The 22,767-nt window shown below is 43.6% G+C and overlaps 1 protein-coding gene across 2 annotated transcripts; it reads right to left on the bottom strand.

Moving 5' to 3' along the window:
* Positions 1-788: 788 nt before the first annotated feature.
* On the bottom strand, positions 789-4,512 carry LOC147747331 (uncharacterized). 2 transcript variants are annotated; one of them, XR_015299464.1, is made up of 3 exons: positions 4,408-4,512; positions 3,528-3,653; positions 789-1,738 (listed from the first exon to the last, which is right to left on the bottom strand). XR_015299464.1 is itself a non-coding variant. In XM_086936227.1 (2 exons), exons 1-2 carry the CDS (start codon positions 3,664-3,666, stop codon positions 1,341-1,343), a joined length of 537 nt encoding a protein of 178 aa, XP_086792353.1. In that variant the 5' UTR covers positions 3,667-3,720; the 3' UTR covers positions 789-1,340. The 2 variants fall into 2 exon arrangements, 1 of the variants encoding a protein (XP_086792353.1); XM_086936227.1 differs by lacking the exon at positions 4,408-4,512 and having other exon boundaries at positions 3,528-3,720.
* Between the last annotated feature and the right edge of the window lie 18,255 nt (positions 4,513-22,767).

The raw sequence follows: 22,767 nt of genomic DNA, 5'->3' as shown, positions 1-22,767 counted from the left end.
GGCCGTAGAGGACTGGGATGGCCCCAATGATGAAGCATGTCACCAAGGGGCAACCCTGGTGAGTGAGGGGACACCTAGAAAAAAAGCAATTTCTCCTTTTCTATCTACTATACCTTCTGTCAGGTTACGCAGCCCCTAAGCGCCTACCGTACTATGAAACTACATTTCCCATGAGTAGGCGGGAGACTTGCAGACTATTTAGTGAGACTATATGAGAGTACCCTTGTATGTTAGGACATCACTTCACTGATGCCTGTCTTGTCTTCTCTTACAGGTATCCTTTCCCTGCTGACCCTACCTTTACCCATCCCACATTTTTTATTTTAGTTTGTTATTTTTCTCCCTCGCCTAATGCCTCGAACACCCTGTGTTTACACTTCTGGGTGTTGGTGACATTTGGAGGTGGAACCATATTTGCATCGACTGGATCACGGGGAGTAAACGTGACACCTTCCAGACCAACCCCATTGAGTGTTGTTGTGAATGGATTTATAGTGACCAGCAAGGCTCTCGGGTATCTGGCTACAGAGACCTTATGTTGAATATAGTTATCAATAATTCCACACAGGCCCTGTACTGTCGCATTCTTTCTTTCCACAGTTGTCGATGATATATTCTTACTCTGCTTGACAAAGAACCATTGCTAATGTGAAAGAACTTCAACCGAATTAGTAGTTATACTTTACCATTTGTTAGGCTACAATGTGGCACTGCTCTACTGTACTTCTGTCACCTGCTATATTCTCAGTTGTACCGTTGAATTGCTCAGGAGGACAAACCAGATTTCATTTTCTTTTTTTTCATAGGCATGCAACTGCCACTGTGTCACACCACTACTACCACCGCTATGAGGAAATTTTATCCGACCAAGATTGCCAACGTTATTCGGTGTTTCCCGTGGAGCCAGCCCTGGGCCTAGCCCTACTTTCAAACACAAATTACAGGTAAGATAAGCGTTTGGTGGTTTGGGGGTATAATGGAGTATTAGTACGAGAGACGAGAGCCTGAAGGTAGTACTACTAAAGTCCTAGGACTCTTGGATTCACTTCACTTAGTCTGTGAGAGGCACTTAGTGTTGAAAACATTTGGGCATTTACACTTAAAGGAAGAAAATGGAACTAAACTTTCAGGAAAACAGTCAACGTTAAACCCCCACCCACCAGGCAAGCAGTAAAAAACAGGTATGCTCAGATAAAGTTTGAAAAAGTATATTTATATCCCTAACAAAATAATCTCCCGCAAGACCCTCCCTAACCCCAACGATTGTCCTTCAAAAGTCCCCAAAAACCCAACTCCCAATTCCCACCCCCCAAAAGTCTCTAAAAAAGGGGCAAGGGACACTATGGGTGGATGCTGTTAACTTTTTGGGCCAGGGCATCATGCTCCTCGCGGAGCAAGGCGAGCTCCTGCTGAAGGCGGGACACCATCAGGGTAGTGCGGCGCAGGCGTGCCTTCACTGCCTTGCAGGTGCAAGGCCTGTGAGAAGCAGCTGTTGGCCTTGCTGCTCGGCGGTGGCGTTTGCCTTTGGCAGCCCGGCTCAGTCTCGGTGGACCACTGTGCTGGGTCACGGTGGCAGCCGGTGAGGCCACGGAGGACGACGTTGTCGTTGTTGTCGACCGCACACTTTCCTCGTCCTCCAGGGCCACCAGCCGCCGATATTCCGCAACAGTGGCCTCGATTCTCCGTTGCCGGGCCGCTCTAGCCAGCTCCTTCCTCCTTGTTCGTTTGGAAGGAGAACCTATATGAAGAAAGAAAGACATAGTCTGTAACCAATGCTCTTTAAGATTAACTCAATCATTCAGCAGAAATGTGTGCTGCAGTACAACTAGCAACTTGCAAGCGCATTACATAACTATTGAGGCCAGTATCTATCTAACCTCACACTTCTTCATCCTTGCTCTAACATTAGTGGGAGTTTAAGGAACAAATTCTATGAGCACTGTGGACTTCCATTGGAGTCGACTATGAAAGTACACCAGTCTTATTCTTCTTCTTGTCTCTTGTTTTGGAAAATTGGTACGTTATTTTCTGCAAGCCGGCATAATGCCAGCGCGGTAAACTTGCACCCGAGAAAAAGAGACGCACGCCATGAGGAGTGACCTAGACTTGCGTTGCCGTTGCGTTACTGTACCCGTCCAGTACATGCAGGTGGTGAATCTCTTACTTTTCTATTACGGGTGGCACTGAGAATACTCTGTTACAACTCAAGGGCTACTGCTTAATTAATTTAACTTTCACCCTACAGTGGAAATGAGTACTAGAAATGGAAAATTGAAGAAGATAAATAATCTGATTATCTATCACTTCACATGGGATGTTTTTGCTTATATATGGGATGACTTTAGGTGCTTTGCTTTTTATTGAGTGACAGGCAGTGATACATCCACACATGAATGACTGAGTACTACTAAACTTATTAAGAGAGGTAGGGAGTGGCCACCATAATAACCGGATCTATGCAGTGCTTGCAATACAAACTACTGCTACTACTTATGGTAGTATTTGGACAAAATTAAAAGTTCTTTTCCTTGCCTTTCCTACACTGGAACGGACGTGCGGGTGCAGTGTTACATGCTCTTCAAAGTTACACTTAGTTCATCCACTGACCATCTACTCTCTCTAGATCATGGGTACTCACAAACTTTCTCTCAGGGGCTACATTTACAGTGTAGTTTGTGGCCGAGGGCCGCACTGGTGGGGGCGGAGTCAGAGGGGGCGGGGCTAAAGCAAAACGATAACTTGTGACCATGAGGTTGCACACAGGTCCCTGCAGCAGATGCCCTCATCCACTGAGCCACCAGACCCAGCATTTACATACATCTCTCTCCCTCCTGCTGTCCCTCCTGCCCTCCCTCCATCTCTCTCTCCCTCCTGCCCTCCCTCTCCCTCTGTCATCTCACTGTGTGTGTGTCTATCTGTGTCAGCCTTCAGCCCGGGTTGAGACCGCTTCCTCAACGCGCACACACAGACAACAACACCAAAGTACTTAACAGGTCTTTAAAAGACCATTAACATATTATTGAGGCTTTGTTTGTTTTAGCGCCCCTGCTTCTCCACCCTGACAATCACTGCTTGCCCGGCCCCACAGAGCAGAGGCTTTGTTCTATTTCACCTCTTTGTGGCCTTGCATCTCCACTCTGCTCTGTGGGGGCCGGGGGAGCAGTGATTGTCAGAGTGGAGATGCAGGGGCGCTAACAGGTGAAATACAAAAAAGCCTCTGCTCTGTGGGGGCCGGGGGAGCAGTGATTGTCTGCAAGGTCTGCGCACCGCCAAGGAAGGCTTGCCGGGCCACCACCGGCCCGCGGGCCGTACTATGAGTACCCCTGCTCTAGATACACATATGCTATCTAAGAGTCAGATAGTAGCATGATCCAGGTATATGGACACATACAGTTTCTGTGTCACCCACCCAGGCTGTTGTCCTTCCACCCATCATTGCTTCATCATTCACCCAGCCATGCATCTCATATTCTTGCCTTCCCAGCTAGTCTTCAATCTCAATAAGTAAGGAATATATAAGAGCTTACCTCTGGCCGCCACCACCGTCTCAACTCTCACAGCCGCCGCCGCCGCCTCCTCCCCTGATGATGAATTGCCCTCCGCCTCCGTGTCGAGCACCACCACCACACTGGCCCCGCCACCAGATGTTCCACCTACAAAGTACATTTAAGAATCTTAGAATAAAGCACTCACTAGTCACTAGTATTTGGTCTAGGAATGAAGACATGTGAAAACAATGTAATTTGTGACTGTCTACGTTAAAGTTAAAAAAAATGTCCCTTTTTCCAGGGAAGGTTGTCTTGCTGCACTTTTTGGCACAACTGATGAAGGCTGATTTTTTAACACGCACCATTTTTCTCCACACAGACAGAAGATGGACTTCTAACAACAAGATCAAGTTGAAACCAGGTGAGAGCTCGGCTCGACCACAAGAAATGTCTTCAATTAATCGTCAGCACTAACCACTTTTCCATTATCAGTTAAACGTTTAGTTTTATTATGACTTCATTTTAATAAATGTGTTTACTTTTAATAAAGCTTTTAAATTTAAATACAATCTGTGTTTTTTGGTCCTCCAGACTAGAGTGACTGAACGAAAGGTTTTGCAATTTTTGCAAGCATGAGTCCAGATAGAACACTTCAAAAGACATTATGGACAATCCCAGAGGACTGCACTAAGTTGACAGAGCTATTGCTGACTAGAATCATGGGAGTTTCGCCAACCGTGCAATCTTAGTTAGCTACACAGACAGACTAATAAGAATAATCTAGTAATACCACAGGGAGTCATAGTAGAGGCAGGATAAGAATTTAGATACAGTCTACAAGAAGAGCAAAGACAATTTTGAAAAAATTCAAATGAGGAACGCTAGGAAAAATAGGTACTAGTCTAAAATGAAAACTTACTGGGGCCAGCAGAGGAGCCCTCGCCTGCCCGATCCTGGCCCTGTTGATGAACAGCATCCGCCGCCTGCTGCTCCTGTGTCCTCCTCTCGCCCCTGGGGGGAGCTGACGTACAACATGAAAGAAAGAACAGAAAACATGGATGATTGTTGCTTGTCAATGTCAACCAAATCAAACATTTCAAAAGAACAATAACAAAATATTTCCGCGAAATTATATTGATTATGGTTACTTTTTATTTATTTGCGGACCTGTGACTTCGAAAGTCACGTAACTCACTAAACAAAGTACTGAAACGTTCACCTAGGACTGGCAGGCAGCAGTCCGCAGGCAAGACGCAAAGTGACAGACAAACTCCATTGTGATTTCAGTCAGATCAGTGACAACACTAACAGTTGCCTGCTACATTACCAGTCATTTAAATAGTCAAACTATCAATCCACCGCCACTATTTTTCTTATTGTCAGGGTTACAAAGGAAGGGGCAGATTTAAGCCCTTGCGGCTCTTTTGCGCCGTTCTTGCGTGACTTTTGTGACGCAGCAGCTAAACAAAAAAGGGCGCCATGGTGCGGCGTATAATATTATAACAACGTGACGCATTTGGGAGATGCATCCCGTTATAAAGCCCTGCGCCATCAGGGGGCGTTCCGGCGCAAGGGAGGGCATTCCTGCGCTGGAACACATCCTAATAGTGGCTGAGGGAAATCTACAAAATATCAATCAGTCACCTTTAGGACAATGATGCGTCACACAAACCCTGCACCTGCTTGAAGCAGACGTACGGCTTGACCCAGCATTGGGGAGATAGGGTACCCCAGAGCATTGATGGAGCTGCGCCATCGTTGCGACGCAACTCCAGCAGTAAAGCTTCGGTGACGTTTTGGGCCCATGGGGAGCCGCATTGCAAATACGGCGCACCATGTTTGGTGGTGGTAGCGGGCCGCACAATTAATGGCGCATCCCTGCTACTTTGCAGGGATGCGACGGTAATTGCAATTCTGCCCCTTAGGGGCATACTTACTTACGCGTTCTGGCGCATCTCCAGAGATGCGCCAGATCAAATGCGTCACGCAAAACTACCCTTGCGACACGGCAGATGTGCCTCATTTACAATGCGGCGCGCCCTGGCGCAAGGGTAGGCACTTGCGTGACGCATCTCGTCACGTAAGAGCGGCGCATCGCTGGAGTCACGTCGCCAACGCAATGCAACTCCAGTAATGCTCAGGGCCACCCAATACTTTACATGCTGTGTCAGTCCTTTCGCCTGCTTCGAGCAGACATAAGGAATTGAATTGACGTAGCAGCGTCGCAGAAGTGCCTGCGTTAAATCTTGTAGATTTCACGCAGGCAATTTTGCGAGGCGCACAGCCGCTGGACCGCCCACCCTGCGTACTAGGAACGCACCCATTGTGGTGCAGGCCCATGGCTTTATAACGTGACGCATCTCCCTAGATGCGTCATGCTGTAAATGACTTGCAGGGATGCGGCACGTTTACGCCGCTGTTGCGTCACGCAAGGCAACGTAAACGTGGCGCAAGGGGCTTGTAAATGTAATCTGCCCCCTAGTGTCTAGCATTACGCAGTTCTGTTAAGTACACTCATACATAATAGTTACTCAGGCCAATGAGACCACGAAATAGAAAACAAATAAGCATAGTAGCAACCCCACTGAGAAGGAGAGCAGTGCACCTGAAATGCACAGAAGATTTTGAAATATAATTTAACTACAATGTAATCGTCATCAGCGGCATTATTGGCTTGCTCCATGTAAAAAACAAATATTTGCAATACAACAACACAGAGCAGGAGAAAACATCATAGTAGTGAGTGATTAAATGCCAATGGCTACTACTACTCACCAAGGCCGGGGATCTCCAAGCCGAGCTGGTCCAGCAGGTCGCGCTCGCGGTCCAGGAGGTCCGTCCAGCGATGGGTGACCTGGCTGTAGGTGCGCTGGACCCCGTAGAGGTGGGATATGGCCCAGCACACCTTCTCCCACCGCTTCCGGCGCTCCCGCATGTTATAGCCGCCGGCCGCGATCCTGCCGCCTCCCGCGATGGTCCTGGGCAGGCGGCGCTGGACGAAGTAGACCAGCGCGCCCACTTCCTCCGGGCTGAATATCTCCCGGCGCGTCACCTGCTCCCCCCTCGATCTCACGCCTGCTGTCCTGCCACTGGGTCCAGCACTACTCCCCGCCGCCGCTGCGGCCCTCAAGTGCCTGGGCAGCTTCACGGCGCCTGGCTTGACCATGGTCTGGGCAGGTAAGGTAGGAAGAAGTAGAAAATTAAGAAAGAATAGGATAGGGAAGAAGAAAAGAAAAGAGTTTACAAAAGTAGTTTAAAAGTAAAGAAAAATAGCAGAAAAGACAAAAATATACAGCTAGGAAAAGAGAGGGATAGATAAGAAGCAAAATCGTAAAAAAAAAACTGAAAACAAGCAAAGGATGGGAAAGATATCAAGAGGATTAAACACCATGCCCAGACACAGGAAATGAATGAAAAACAAGATGGCCGGCGCCCGTTTCCGAGCGCGAAAGTCAGTTCGCGCGAGATTTTCCTCGCGATCTCGTGCGAACCTCTAGATTTCCCGCGCGATCTCGTGCGAACCTCTACTCGCAATGCGCTTACTGCGCGAGATTATACATAGCGGGCGGAAACGGAAATACGTCACGCAAACAAAATGGCCGCGCCCGTACTCGACCTTGGGGTAAATTCGCGTGTTGCGCTGCAAGCGGCTCGCGAATACTGCAAAAAAACTCGCGAAACAACAAGCCGCAAAAAAATAAAATGCTCATTCGCACGAATTGGCGGCTTCCGCGGTCGGTTTCGCACGACGCCGCGCCCCGCGAATAGCGCGAAAAAAACCGCAAAACGATTTCAGCAAAAGCAAAAGCAATGAGCAGGTGCAAAAGGTCAACCTCATGATTTGTAACGATTCTTTGTATTGTTTCCTGAGGGGGCCCTCCAGAATTCGGTTGCCTGCTTGCAACTATTGTGTGACCCTGCTCTGACCTTAACTGTATGCCACAAAGGTCCTGATTTACAGCTAAAGGAGCAGACAAGCAGGTGCCAGGCTGGAACTTTAAATTCTTTCAGTGACACATTAATTAGCCCCTAATTCATTATTGTCAGTTGGGGCAGGGCAGGTGTTGTAACTAATTTTGCAACAATGAAAGCACTTAGCAAGTGCAAAAGATCACTAATCAGGGCGCACTAAGGAAGCAGGTGCCAGCTAAAAAAATATTCTGTGACACATTAATCAGCCCCAAATTAATTCAGGTCACTTGAGGCAGGGAAGATGTGCTTTGCTTTGCCGAAAATAATGTACACTGGACAACCAGAGGGTGTGGTGATGAAACAGAGGGTGGCATGGGTGGGCCAGAGGGTGGCATGAGTAGTCAGAGAGTGGCAGTGGTGACAGAGAGTGGCAGTGATGAAGAAGAGTGTCCCAAACAGGCTGGACATGTAGAAACAACAAGTTCGCAAAACTTGCGACCCGACAGGTAAGTTCGCAAATTGCGAAATTGTAAAAACCCTCGCGAACTGGCAGAAACACGGGCGAACACAAAAAAAAAAAAAAATCCGCAAATTCGCGGGAATTCGCGAATTTTGCGGATTGCGAATCCGCAAATCCGCAAAATTCGCGAACGCGAGATCCGCAAAATTCGCCCATGCTTGATTTGTAACCAAATACTGTGTACAGAAAGATGGCATATCTAAAGCCCTCAGAAAAAATTGGAATATTTTGAAAAGCGTTCCAGGTCTTACGCCTTTTATTGGTGAGAAACCAGAGGTGATATTCATGAGAAGCCCTACGATTAAACAAATTGTCACTTGTAATTACTTGGAACCCAAGTGTGTGGAGGACGCGAACTGGCTTCCCAAACCACCCTTGGGTTTCTTTGTCTGTGGATCGTGCAGTATATGCAGCTTAGGATTAGACAAAATGAAGGACTTTGCTTTCAATACCAAACAGAGGTACATGATCAAAGAGTTTATTAATTGCAAGAGAGTAGGAGTGGTGTATGCGGTTATTTGTGAATGTAACAAGGTGTAGCACCAAACGCATGTTGAAATTAAGAATTCAAGAACACAGTAGATCAATCATTAATCATGATGAAAGATCGCCTTTGTATCAACACATTCGAGAGCACCACAATTTACAGACTAGGATTAAGTTCCATGGTATCCAGAAAGTCAAACCTCGTAAACGAGGGGGTGAATGGGAATTGGATCTCAGACAACAGGAAGCTAAATGGATTAGCATATGCAGAACGATAACTTTGGGACTCAACAGTGACAATGAGCTACATTATTTTCTTTGATATTCATGTACACTGGAATTCTTAATTGAGTGTTGGTCTCTCTCAAAATTCTATTTAGAGTCAATTATTACCCACAGTGAGGAGTCAATAATGGCCTTACTGGCTTTACGCTATACTTGGTCAGTTACACTACAGACTTTGCATCACAGGTCTCATCCTTCATGTGGGATAGCTTAATGTCTTTGGTAATTAGGGTTAAGGGAAATATGATTTCAATTCTCCCTTGATGCATTGTACTGCCAGGATGATAGTCTCAGAGTGAGAACTTGTTTGGGAATCGTCTAGAGGGAATCCTAATTTATTTCTTAACTAATATGGTTGGTTTGAAGTAGATATATTGCTCTTGATACATGTTCTTATACTCTGGCTTACTTGGTCTCCGGGTATAATATGGTGAAACCACAGTTTATGAGAAGTTATTTTGAAATATTACGTAGAGAGTCTCCCCTCTTTTTTATTTTTCTAATCATGTCATATTCAGAATATTAGAATTATATTTCTAACTTGAGCCTTTGATCTACAGTGATTGCCTCAATCCACAATTATGGACATAATATGGTCAAGACTTTCAAGTGAACAGATATCGATACATGTCGAAGAGGGTGTCAACAATGATCACTTTTCTTTGGTGTTGCCAACACAATCAGGTGAAGATTGCAATGTTTAATACACGTAGCGTTGATTAATAGGGGTCACTATTAAGGGCGAAAATGGTTCTTCACCCCTGACTGTTCATTACATTTGAAACATGCTACATAATTTTCGTTTACCTTTTCACTGCGCACATTCCGGCTGGAATCAGCGCTGTTTTGACACACTGGAGCCCTGATTGGCTCACAAGACAGTGTTTCCACCTAATGGACGGATGTACTTGTACGGTAGAGGACCAGAGAAAGAACTGGAGTGCTTGTAGTATGGAGCATTGTGATTGGCTCTCAGACAAAAGGAAAACACAGTTGGACTTTGTTTATTGGAAGATGAAGGTAGAGCGGAGTTTGCTCATGTATTGAGCATTTGAATGGTGGAGAAGTGGTGCGAACCTATTTGGAAACCGAAGCTCTTGTAATTAGGTGGGAGTGAACGAACTCTCCGATTGGTTCGTTGGGTCTTTTTAAAGAACAAGCTAGTTCCGGACCGGTGCACAGTGGATGCACACATACCCAGTGTCGCAGGCCTGGATCTCGTTTGAAGGAATCGTTGCTTTGTTCCAGGTGAGAATGGGGAACTTGCTGTAAGATAAGAGTAGTGTATAGCTCCTGGCAAGATGATTAAATTAGGGGTATTTTTCATTTACAGATAGAGGCAAATGGCTGCTCTTAAAACTTTTTGGTGATGAATACTGGATACTTTGCTTTGGAGGTGAGCCTTACAGTCTTTTGTGATTTGTAGACTTAGGCCGGTAACTCTGTAATGGATGAATTTGTTGGAATATATTCATGGGTGACTCTCTCATTGTTTTTAAATTTGAAAATTATACAAGTTACTATATCCAGGCCTGAATTAGGATGAGAAGTTGTGAATAGGAGATGAGACCCGGGATATCTTACTAATATTCATTGCAGTTCCTATACTTGAACGTTGCGCTGGGGACACTCGGAACACTTGATGAATCAGATATTTTTTGGATGGAGCCAATATCATTAGACTCCACTGTAGTGACCATTTGGAATACAGACAAAGATAGTGGTATGTCTGATATGAAATAGATGTAGCACACTTGAGTTTTACTCTTTGTTTTTTACTTGTTCATGCCTCAGAATTATTACCAGAGCAGAAGGACTCAATATACTGAATTTCAGTACTCAACGGAGGTCATCACATTGTCGCTTGAATACAGTCTTTTCGAGGTAGACTACTGCAATGTTTCATGTACATCTTTTATTTCTTGGTTTGCTGGCTGTAAGCTCAATGTTCAATTCGATGTATTTCTTGAGTCTTTTGTTAATGAAAACTTCAATGTTTGCAATTTTGAATCGTTATGATCATCGTCTAATTAGAATGGCATATAGGCAGGTGCAAAGAGATTGTGAAGTTATTTGTTATAGTCTTGCATATACTGGATGTGCGTTTGTTTATATAAATAGAACTAGCAGCCCGTCCCGACGTTGTCCGGGTATGAATAGCTGCCAGCAAGTAGTATATTGTTTTGTAGGATTTCGTTTTGATAGCATTTCTTATCTGTAACAGGCCTGTGAAAAGCTCCGATTCACAGTGCACTGCTGATGCACTTAAGAGTGCGCGTTCAGTAGTGTGTGAACTCGAGTTTCCCTACTTTATTTTTCCTTGCAATATTATATAGCGCGAACTCGACAACATGGCATGAGCACAATTTACTTTACAGAAGAACACATTCATTTGTGGTAGGCACGGGGAGACACAGGATGTTCAGCTGATGGCAAGATTCGAACGTAGCTCCCCAGCTCTAAAGTTTGCAATTCTAGAACTTGTGGCGGGAGGTGTGTCTAAAAGTGTATGTCGGTGCTGGCCATCAATGAGAGAGACCTGTGCATTTTTCAAATTGCTGGAAATGTGGGCTGCCGTGCCACCAATGTACTTACCGGGGAGGGTAAACACCCATTATTCCTCAACTTTCTTTCCGCATACCATCACTCCGCATACTTTTATTAGAAAAGTACCATGACTCCGCAATGCCATTATAACGCATGACATTACATTTTATATGCTTTTACCACGCATACATTTACAACTAAATTCATTGTAAATGCATGAATGTTAAAAGCATGTTTTTTTTATGTTTGGATAAGGAAAGTATGGGTATAGGGGCATATGTTTTGGGGGTACTGAGGTATATGTTTTGGGGTGTTTGGGTATTTTAAGGGTTCAGATATCGTTTTGGGTTATGGGGTACAGGGGTCGTTTTAGGGTTTAGGGACAGGTATGGGTTTTGGGGCACAAAGGTATTTTTAGGGTTCAGGGCTAGGTTTGGGGGTACCGGGGAATTTTAAGGGTTCAGGGCTAGGTTTGGGTTTTGGGCTATAGGGGTATTTTTAGGGTTATGGGGTAGGTTTGGGGGTACAGGGGTATTTTAAGGGTTCAGGGCTAGGTTTGGGCTTTGGGGTACAGGGGTATTTTAGGGTTCAGGGGTAGGTTTGGGTTTTGGGGTACAGTGGTATTTTTAGGGTTCAGGGCTAGGTTTGGGTTTTGGGGTACAGGGGTATTTTTAGGGTTCAGGGGTAGGTTTGGGTTTTGAGGTACAGGGTATTTATAGGGTTCAGGGCTAGGTTTGGGTTTTGGGGTACAGAGGTATTTTTAGGGTTTAGGGATAGGTTTGGGTTTTGGGGTACAGGGTATATGTATAGGGTTAAGATGGGTTAGTGTTTAAGGGTGTTGAGGTATTTTAAGGAGTAAGGGTGGGTCATGATTATGGCGTGCAGGGGTATTTAAAAAGAGCAGGGTAGGATTAGCACACGATATGAGACATGGCATTAAGGGCGGAACGTACCACACGCCCCCAGCATTTGTCATGCCCCCAGCACACGCCCACAGCACAATGCAGACACGCCCACAAGGGACTACTTTGCTGGCGCGGTTCTTTTACCTTTTAAATGTATATGGTGGGCGTCTGCATAGCCTATGTCCTTCTGCTGCAACTGCCCTTTCCAACGCTGTATTGGGTGTTGTGATTGGTGCTGTGGTTCCTGAGATTACCTGCCTCAAAGGTTTGGGCTCTCTCTTTATTATATTAGTATGGATAATATCTAATACATATTTTTTGTCCAAAAATTAATTCACAGCCCTGATGATGTCCATTCCGGACGAAACGCGTTGGCTGATTTGAGTATTCTACATTGCACTAATTTGGATTCAGTTGGATTTTTGTGTTGTTGGAATATAACCTCGGTTGCTGATACTGGATGAACTAAGCGAAAATAAAATTTTGGAACTCATTATCTGAACCCATGACTTTTTTCATGAACACGACGCTCTTTCCTTGAAATTTTCATATAATAATAATAATGTGATTTATAGAGCGCGAACAGCTACCTCACAAGGAGGTGTCTGGATAATTTGGGGTCTAAATGGTAGACCCCAGGTAGAAGAGCGTACAAACTTTTTATACTTGATTGTTAATCAACACACTGATTTTCACCCTGTGCTTGTCTAGTCATCCTTACTGTTATTTATATACATTCTACACTTTTTTAAATGCTCTATTCCACCAAGCATTTTCTGTGACGTATTTCTATAGCCTCATATTTTTTGTACATGAACCCACTAGTACCACTGATTCTAAAAATAAAAAAGGGTTTCAAGCTTTGTATAACGATATATTTTTTTCTGCACAAAGGATTTATTGCAAAAAAGTGTCAAAAGGTTTGATTAGTGAAACACAGAGAATGTGTGTACCTGCATAGGAACAGAGTAATCTTTGTATGTTCTTATGCCGATCTCCAATGTATGCCCTCGAAAGTTAACAACCAGGGGTATTAGAATTATATTGGACACTACAAAAATGCACCTAAAGTATAATAATTTAAGAAATCACATATCTATAAAAGATCCTTTTAATGAATTGTATTCATCTAACTCTCTAGAAACTGGGTATTATTTTAAATTGAGTTCATCGGAAGCAGTGTCTACAGACACCAATTCACTTCCAGATCCAAAACATGTGATCAGTTTGCTCTGTAAAAGGTGTTTTATTCCTGATTTGATAAATAAGCAAAAAAAAGGGCAAAAGGCTTATTTTTGACTGACTCAAAAACATGCAGGATTCTTAGGCCAATTGCTTTATGCGATTACTACATTACACCACTAGTTCATGTCTGATTTGTTCTGCATTCTGTCCATCAATTGTGGTTTTTGATTTGTTTATCACCTATCAAAACACCGACTTGATAGCCATCCCTGAACGATTCCAGGGAAAATTTAAATGTCCATAATATAAGTGCAACTCCAGTTAACTAATTCTCCAGTTGTTTTACTAGATCCAATCGTGTCGCATGAGTTTTTGGACATCCATCGAAGTATTAGGCAGACAAGCAGGAGATAGTGTGCTGGTTAATTAGAAATACATAATGAAGTTAATATGCACAGTAAACAGTGAATTACACATGAAATCAGTTCCAATGCCCAGCTGGAATCGATTGGATGTTCCGCTAATGCAAACTACAATCCAGGGCGAAAAAGATGTCTGGAGGGGCTTTCACCCCCAATGGGTTTACTGTTTAACCCTGGGTTCCTGTAATGTGATGATCACGGCAAGCACATTAAAGAGGTTGCTGGCTCTTTAAGTTTACAGTCTGGCCGGGCACAGTCTGGGGGGCCTGGTCCTCTATCTGTGAGCCCTGCAGTGTCCTCGGTGACAGAGACTGGGTGTCTGGGAGCCCCACTGGCTTGTGAAATGAGCAAGGCGCCCCGCACCTGAGCAGGCCCTCCAACGCCCTCGGGCAGCCCGGCTCCTAAAGAGCTGACATAGATCCTGCCTTCAAGCCAAGCAGCGCCGTGGCAAAGCCGGGATTATAAATTACATGTTCATCTTGCTCGGCTTTTCTTTCTTTTGCTTCAGTTTTCATTCCAGTATAAACTCCCCTGTCACGGGGACATTTCTGATGTGTCCAATCCCTCTGCTGTAATGAGCAGGCTGACAAATGTTGAAGGTGAGCCCGGCGCTGGCTCTGCTGCCGCTGCTGCGGCCGCCGCCTGCCGCCGCCGCGAGGAAGCCGTGACTTTCACAAAGGATAACGAGGCGGTGAAAGAGGGCTAGAGCGTCGCCATCAACCTGCCCTTCTGCTACTTCCTAATTAGATAATTAGGAAGGCCCTAATTAAGGGATCAAGGTGCAGGAAAACAATTAGCTGAGAAGAGCACGGCATACAATCCAGTAAAAATTCCTGCAAACAATATTTAATGGTTTTACGGAATTCGCGTTTCAAAAATTGTTTAAACACCCCCTCCCCCGGACAATATTCGTTTATACGCGCCAAACCTCAATACCTGTCTACGTATTACTACTCCAGGGCGTCGCTACGTTTACGTTACGTAAAATTACGCAAGGCCAATTAAATGTGGACATCACTAAATGGACTTTCTAGTTTGACGAAGAAAAGCCTATTTTCCGTTTATTTTACTGATGGTGCTTACGCAAATGTATTTACTTCTTCCTGCGTTAATTATATTCTCGAAAGTCTTGCAATAGCACAGAAAAAAACACAGCCATCACAAAATAAACTAATAACACAGGTTTGCACATTTCACTTCCATATGGCTAGGAAGGCCAGGCATGTAAACAAGTTTCCGGCAGACTTCTTCAGACCTGGAAATTATTAACACATTGTCTTGTTATTGTGATTAAAATTAAATGATGTTCTAGGCTCCTTGACAAATGAATTTGGAATGGTTACAGTAAATGGCATTACTTTAAATTATGGAAGGGGAAGAGAGGAACAGAGGGGGAGAGAGAGAGACAAAGAGCGAGCGAGGGAGAATGGAGCCTAACAGCCTGATCCTTAACTATTATTTACCTATTATCTGAGAGAATTGAATCTCGCTGTGCTGCAGCAGAGAATAATAAAAGATTTGTAGCCTTTACAAGGCCCTGTCCTCCCATCCAGCAAGCGCCGGTTCCCAGGGGCTCCATTGCCGGCACTGGCTCAGCTTGTCTGATCATTTATCCATAATTAGAAAATTAATATTTTAGATGGCGCTATGATGAACCCATTATGGTGATGGGCCCCGATATCAATTATAACTTCAATTTCAATTTCACTTACAGCCGAGTAATGGCTCCGGGTGGCGGAGCGGTGATGGGCCCGGGCTGCAGAGCATGACGAATACAGATCACCGCACATTAGGATGAGCAATTATTTGAACATGTATAAAAACTATTTACAAGCAATGTAATTGACCGGGGTCAGGGGGAGATGCTGAAAAATGGACAGGTTGACAAATTCTTGTTCTATACCAACAGAAAGGATTTATTAATTTCTGTGGCTGTAATTGAATTTTCGAGAGGTTCTTGTTAAGCTCTCGTTGCTTTGCTCATCTCCCGTGCTGACCTTCTCATAGATCTGCTACATACCCTCCTCGTCGCCTTCATTGCCTTTGGCAGGGGAAGATTGCTTGACGGAATTTATAGAAAAAAACGAAAAGGAAAAACACAACATGCAGCTCGCTTTGAAAAATAGATTCGGCCGACAATAGCAGGAGAACCTTTGTACTATTGTGTAACTTTCACCTTGAAAAAAAGGAAAGAAAAATAAAAGCTGCTAATGTGGCTAGAATTGTTCAAATAAAAGATAAAGATTGGGTTTCTTCATTTAACAGATTTAAAGCTGACATAGACGGTGACTTAAAGACCAGGTAACCTTTCTGTTCTGTAACAAGAGTTTAGATTTAGAACAGTTGATACAAGGAGTCGTGTTCGGCCCTCGGAAACACACACACAAATATATCTGGGGGAAAATAAAAAAAGAATATATATATCTAAATATAGATAGATAGATAGATATGTATCTATAGGTATATATAGCTATATGTAGATATATATTCAAACAAACATACACATTTGAGTTTTAACCTTTTCACTGTCAAGGAATATTTTTTTTTTTACCAAAATTTCATGACAATGTTCAAAATGCAATATTTGTTTTATTATTCTACATTTGTACGTCATCGCAATGCCTAATTATTCATGGGAGGTTATCTTAATATCATAGTGCTTGTGAAAAATGTTTTTTTTTAAACTGGGCAGAAATGCGTTTATAGTTTATACAGTAATAGTATTTAAAATTAACAATTTGCACTTGCTTGTGAAAAGCCCTCTTCAAAGAACCCGGTGGTGAATTTCTATTTCCTGAAAACCCAGGGAGAGGATAAGTGGGCTGTGCTGTCTCAATTAACCATCAGGCAGCAGTGTCAGCAAATTCAAAGGAAGGCAAACAGACCCCTCGCAAACTCTGCGGAGCTCCAGAGTGGTTTACCATTGCAATGCAAATGTGTACCCGGCGATCACATTAGTGCTAATGATGCCCGGGACATCAGGGCTCCCCGCATAATATCCCATGTGCTGGCAGCTGCTGGCCCCATTCATTACAGCCAGGCCGGCCCGACATGCCTTGGACTGTGGCGACATGAGAGTGGCAGGTCGCGTAAATAGGCGGGAGTCAATAAACGGACTTCCGGCGTCCTAAAATGATAAGCCGCCTGGAAAAGTGCCACAAAAAACGAGGCAGGAACAACTAATGCATTACAAAATACCTTAAACTTCCAAATCATGTTCGTTACTCTTTACAGTGCTATTTTTTATAAAGTGCTAAACGTAAAAACATGTTCACATTTTGCAGCGCTGGGAAGTGGCTTTGGTTACTGGCTAGCCTATACCAAACACTTTAAAAAGAAAGAAAGCAGCTCAGTGGCCCAGACACCTCGCAGCTGACGCACTCATTAGCCTAATAAAGGTATCATCTTTACAAAACTGTTGTTTTTTCCCCAAAGCAAATTTTATTTAACATATTCTCGGAGTCCTTGTTTGCTAATTTTCCGTGGCCTTGGGATGCTACGTGTCTTTGTCTCCTTTACGCCAAAAGGCTGCCTTGTGCATTCCGCCTTGTTTTTCTGGTGTCAGTTTAATTGTTCACTGTCAGGGGCAGAGCAGCAGATAACAAGCTTAGCAAATGATGTCTGCTGTTGCTACACATTGATTAATATTTTACATGTTATTATCCTCTGTCCATTACGACAGCAAATTAAACTATAAATCACCCCTCCTGCCGGTGTCACAGAATCATAAATTGTCTCTTACCTCTTCCTCGCTCCGGCGCTGCGGCTCGCAAGGTCCCCTCTTTCATGAGAAAACAGTGTATAGAAAAGTGCCGGCATGCTTTAGCCTGAGTTATGGACTAGTCAAAGCCACAGTATACATCAGGGCCTGTGAAAAATGGGGAGTTTGTTCTGCTATAAAACAGAAGAAAACCAAGCATCTGGGCAAAAGTTTCAGGCTGTAATGGAGAAACAATATGTTATCGCGAAATTTCCAGGGCTTTTCCGTGCAACAATTACCGTACTGGAAAGGAACAGCTTTCTTTGGAAATGTGTGCAATTGGTTTTATTGCACTCTCGCTGTCCTGAGTAAACCGGGGATTCGTCATATTAGGGGGGCAGATACAATAATTAGCTGGACTGTAAGGGCTGGATAGGATGTGTAATGTGTTTACTTGTTTTCGGGATTTTGGCGCGAGATGGGATGTGCTTGCAAGCATTTTCATAAGTGTGCTGCGAGCACTGGCAGCCTGTCTCATCGCAGAGCGTTGATGTGAAATACAATTACCCGTTATTACGGCTCCCACCTCCGTGAAGGCCTCTTCTTAGCCAATAGTTGGCAATCAGTCAGTAATTGTATACGTAAAGCAGTCTGGATGACTTATTCAATCAGTGCTTATTAGAAATACAGAGCGGCCAATTTTCTGCGCTGTAGTGCCAGTGCTGGCGGTAAAGAGGACTACGCCAAGAGGCACATCTTAGGGTGGGTATCTCTGGGGCCCACCTTATGTACAGAGCCCTCCTGCTGCAGTGTTCAAATGCAGCCAGTGCAATGCTAAAGTGATAAAATATATAGGTGGGGGGGGGCAAGGGAGTCTGGCTGGGGTCAAACGACTGGGTCTAGCCCGGCGGTAGGGTAGGCCCTAGTTGAAGGACGAGCCACAGAAGCCAGGTGACTGCTTTCTCCACCTCTCTTTTAGTCAGTTTTGTAACAGAAAAATAAACAAGAGCTGCTGCAATACAGTCCATGCAAGAATTTAAAAAAATGTGTGTATTGTTCTTCCCACTTGACTTTAAAAAAAAGTTTTTTTACGTCGTCTGTTGTGTGTCAAGGATGGCAGACATGGTGGGTCTTACAATGGCTTGGCTCTTGTAGTGGGCCGTTGAGCCCAGACAGACCCCTTGTTCAGCTTTGGCTCAGCGCTCCCTGTGAATTTGGTTTATTGCCCATAACATGGGCAATAGTAAACTTTAATAACCGTTTTTGGGTGCTTCCATTAATTTGGGTCTCTCCGCGTTGTCAGGACACCATGTTATCAGGTTTGGGCTTTCTGTGTGCAAATCATGGTTTTCAGGCATGCTTGTCCACTTGGATCAAGTAAAATTATCTAAGACTACAACTCCCAGAATCTAGAATAAAAGCCTGAATAAGAGCTAGAATAAAAGAGATGTCCAGATGACATGGGATGACCTGGAAACTCTTTCTCTAATATCAATATAGTACAGAAGCACCCAGTATTTACTTAAGGTATCTGGGGGTGCAAGGTAAGCAAATGAACACTCCTACATAAAACAAAGATGGATAAGACAGGACAGGTACTTGATTTAAAAATAAATTTAGCAGAGACTCGTGTTACCTTTTTGAATCTCATAAACCACTTACTTTCCCCTCACAAATCCTCATATTGTCACCTATAAATTGAAAATCACAAAATATTTTCAGTATAACTTCAGCTTTTCCTGGTAAGGGAACATAGTAGCACTCAGGAAAGCCCTTACACAGAACAGCAGTATACAGCAAGTACATAGTTCCACAAGCATATCATGGTCTGCTGGAAAGGACACTGTTCAGGACAGTTGATGGTAGGACATCTCTTAGATACTATCAGTGAATCTATCCACAAAATTCACTTTCCCACTACAACCTGCTATATTTTAATGTATAATTTAAAGAAATTATATCTGCTCAGGAAACGTTAAAAATTAAAATATAGGAAACACCACATTTTGACCTCATATACCCATCCTATAAGGATAGTGGCAATTTCTCCATAAGGTGTAGTATGACTTTAACTTTCTCAATTACAGTTTTTAATTAGCATTATATAGTGTATGACAATCTTCAAAAAAAGTTTAACAACAAAATAATGTTTCAGCTTTTTATTGTAATGTTCCCTTAAACTGGTTAGTAGTACTTGCACCGGGACATTAAATTGCAAGATGACTGTTTTTGACTTGGTTATGTACATTGTCATAATTTTGAATAGCTTTTCACAGTCTCTAAGGCATTTTAAATATTTATTGTGTCTGGTTTTAAATATAATTCAATAGAATTGGAATATAATTTAATGACAGGAGAGTCTTTTATCAGAGGGGTATATATTAGGAAGAGAATGAAAAAAAGCTACTAGTGGTTCATTGAAAAGAGCAAAAAGCATGTGGTCATAGGACACCCCTAACTTGTGTCTCACTTAGGTGCGACTATGTCTCTAATTTGCTGTTAACTATACTTTGTGCACAGATAAGCTATCAACCTGATAGTCAGGAATGGAAATTTAAACTTAAGCAAAATATTGAACACATATATTTCCAACTAACCAGGTAAACAGTGAACACCTTCCCAAATGGATTAAAGGATGACAGTGGCGGATATCTTGTTTAGATCAAGAAAACTTTAAAGCTTTTGCCAAATAATACATGTTTGCTGCTATTTGCCTGTCTGGCAAAAAAAAATAATCTGCGCTTTAGCTATCAATAAAGAGACCACCTGTAATCTTCGGTTAGTAATATCTTTGCCATAATTTTATAATCTGCATTTTACAAAGTGATTGATTTATATTACTCAAATTCTGTACGGATTTTCCATATTTCTTGATGAATGTGATCTTCACGAAAGTCAATGGCATTATCTTTTAGCTTATTTTTTATCTTATTTGGACACACAAGACATCTCAAGTTAAGATTAAAAGATTAACATATTCAAAGGAACAGGTAGGTCTAGCACTCCCGGATTTTAAAGCTCATTATTTATTGGCCATTGCCATTGCCAGTCAACTTTGTCAAATGATTTCTAACAGCACTACATATCATTTTTGTTTTTCTTCATGAATAGAATGAGATCTAAAAGTTCCTGGCTTACCAAGTCTCGTAAATGTTTTAAAAGTATCTAAAAAAGTTCACACTAAGAGTGTAATATCAATTTTCAAAAACCCAAATCCATTACAGAAGTTATTCAATATTCCCTTATTGCAAGACTGCACTAGAAACTTGTCAGTAAGTATCACACACCCCTAGAGCCAAACGGGTTAAATGATTGAATTAAACATGGATTATTTAACTAGGAGACAATGGTAGGGATTCCTTTAAAGCTTTTGAAGCATTCAATCTACAATCCAAATTGATTCAGCTTTTCGTATCTTTAAGTTTAATAGCTGTAGGTAAGTGCCCCTTTTTGACACGGTCACACACACACTTTGCCTGGCATTTGATGGAATTTTTTACAGAAAGTGCACCAGGTTCCTGCTATCCAGGTCCCTAGTGCCAGATCTTTTCTCCTAAAACTGTATAATTGTTTCCCAATTGACCATACCTTTATCACTCCTGTAAGTCCCTAGTAAATAGCACCACAAGTACACATGGCATAGGTACTAAAATAGGATCCCTAAGGGCTGTATCATGTATTGTGCCACCCTAAGGGATCCCTCACCTAACTCATGCAGACTGCCATTGCAGGCTGCGTGTTTTGGTGCAGATAAAAGTGAAAACATGACATAGCACACATCATTGTGTACCATGCTGGCAGACACTGCATGCTTTTTTGGCAAGCCACCCCTACAGCAGGAGTTACAGCCCTAAGGCAAGGTGCACTGTACTACATGTGTGAACATATCTGCATGAGCAGCTTTGCCCCTATGATGTGTAAGTCAATTCTTAGATGTCACCAGTGAACAAGGACGATTTACAAAAGGGGGTGGTGATGAACAGAGTGTCTGAATTGAGCAGACCACTCTTACCCAGTCCAAAGATCAGGGCTTGATCCATCACCGTTATTTATCTCACTGCCCCATCCCAGCTCAGAACCTGGCTATATGCAAATCAGTCTGTCCCTGGCCCAGTGCATCATGGGAACAGGGCAGACTAAACTACCAAGCCAATTCTTTACCAGAAAGGAGACAAGCTACCGGGGACCGGTTTCTGGCATTTCAGCCTCTTCGGCCCGGCTTGCTTGAATCCTGATGGAGCAGTGAGAAAGGGACTCATGTCTGAGTATACCCTGCCACACCTATAGTGGCCAAAATCGATTTACAAAAGGGGGTGGTGATGAACAGAGTGTCTGAATTGAGCAGACCACTCTTACCCAGTCCAAAGATCAGGGCTTGATCCATCACCGTTATTTATCTCACTGCCCCATCCCAGCTCAGAACCTGGCTATATGCAAATCAGTCTGTCCCTGGCCCAGTGCATCATGGGAACAGGACAGACTAAACTACCAAGCCAATTCTTTACCAGAAAGGAGACAAGCTACCGGGGACCGGTTTCTGGCATTTCAGCCAGTGAACAAGGAAGCCATTTTAATTAAGTACATGTGCTGGACACCGGTAAGAATTAGTTCCCCAGCTACATGATGGCTTCACTGCAAGGTTTCTGACCCCTGTAGGTTCATACTTACGTTCTCTGAGGGCAGAAACAATTCCTGCTCAGGCTGGAGGAATTGCTACCTACTCTAAGCAGATGGCTCAGTGATCAGCATATCAAGGCAGGAAGCTTCAAAGGCCTCTGCTGCCCTTGATATGTGATTACGGATACCACAGACAGGGTAAGTGCCAACCCCTTGCCTTGGGCCTGTTTAGCACCAGAATGGGCGGGAAATTAAAAATGCAGGGAGGCGTGGTGAAATACCAGGCCAGTCACACCCCTAAGGGGAGATACCTGCTGTGCACCCCTTTAGGACAATTCCACCATCTTGGTGATGCTAGAATTAGGAACTCTGGGACAGGGTTATACCCACTTCCCACAGGAAGTGGTCATATACGGGGTGTAGTGACCCCAAGGGTAAGGAGGCCACTGGCTACCACTATTCACTCCCTTTAATGCCCCTAAATTTAGTATCTAGGGGAGCCCCTGGCACCATGAAAGCAGTTTCTACTGACCTAGGAAGAAGGAGAACACCTAAGATCAACGAAAAAGCTAGAACTGAGGAGCAGCAACTGACCTGGCGCCAACACTGCTGGCCTGCCTCCTATCCCCGACAATTGTGCCAAAGACAACTCGTCCTGCAGCTGCTCTGCCTCCAAAAGCCCGTGAGGACTGCAAGTACT

This window comes from Lissotriton vulgaris, chromosome 1_1 (genome assembly GCF_964263255.1).
Source record: "Lissotriton vulgaris chromosome 1_1, aLisVul1.2, whole genome shotgun sequence".
Classification (NCBI taxonomy): domain Eukaryota; kingdom Metazoa; phylum Chordata; class Amphibia; order Caudata; family Salamandridae; genus Lissotriton; species Lissotriton vulgaris.
This window is presented reverse-complemented; position numbering and strand designations above follow the sequence as displayed.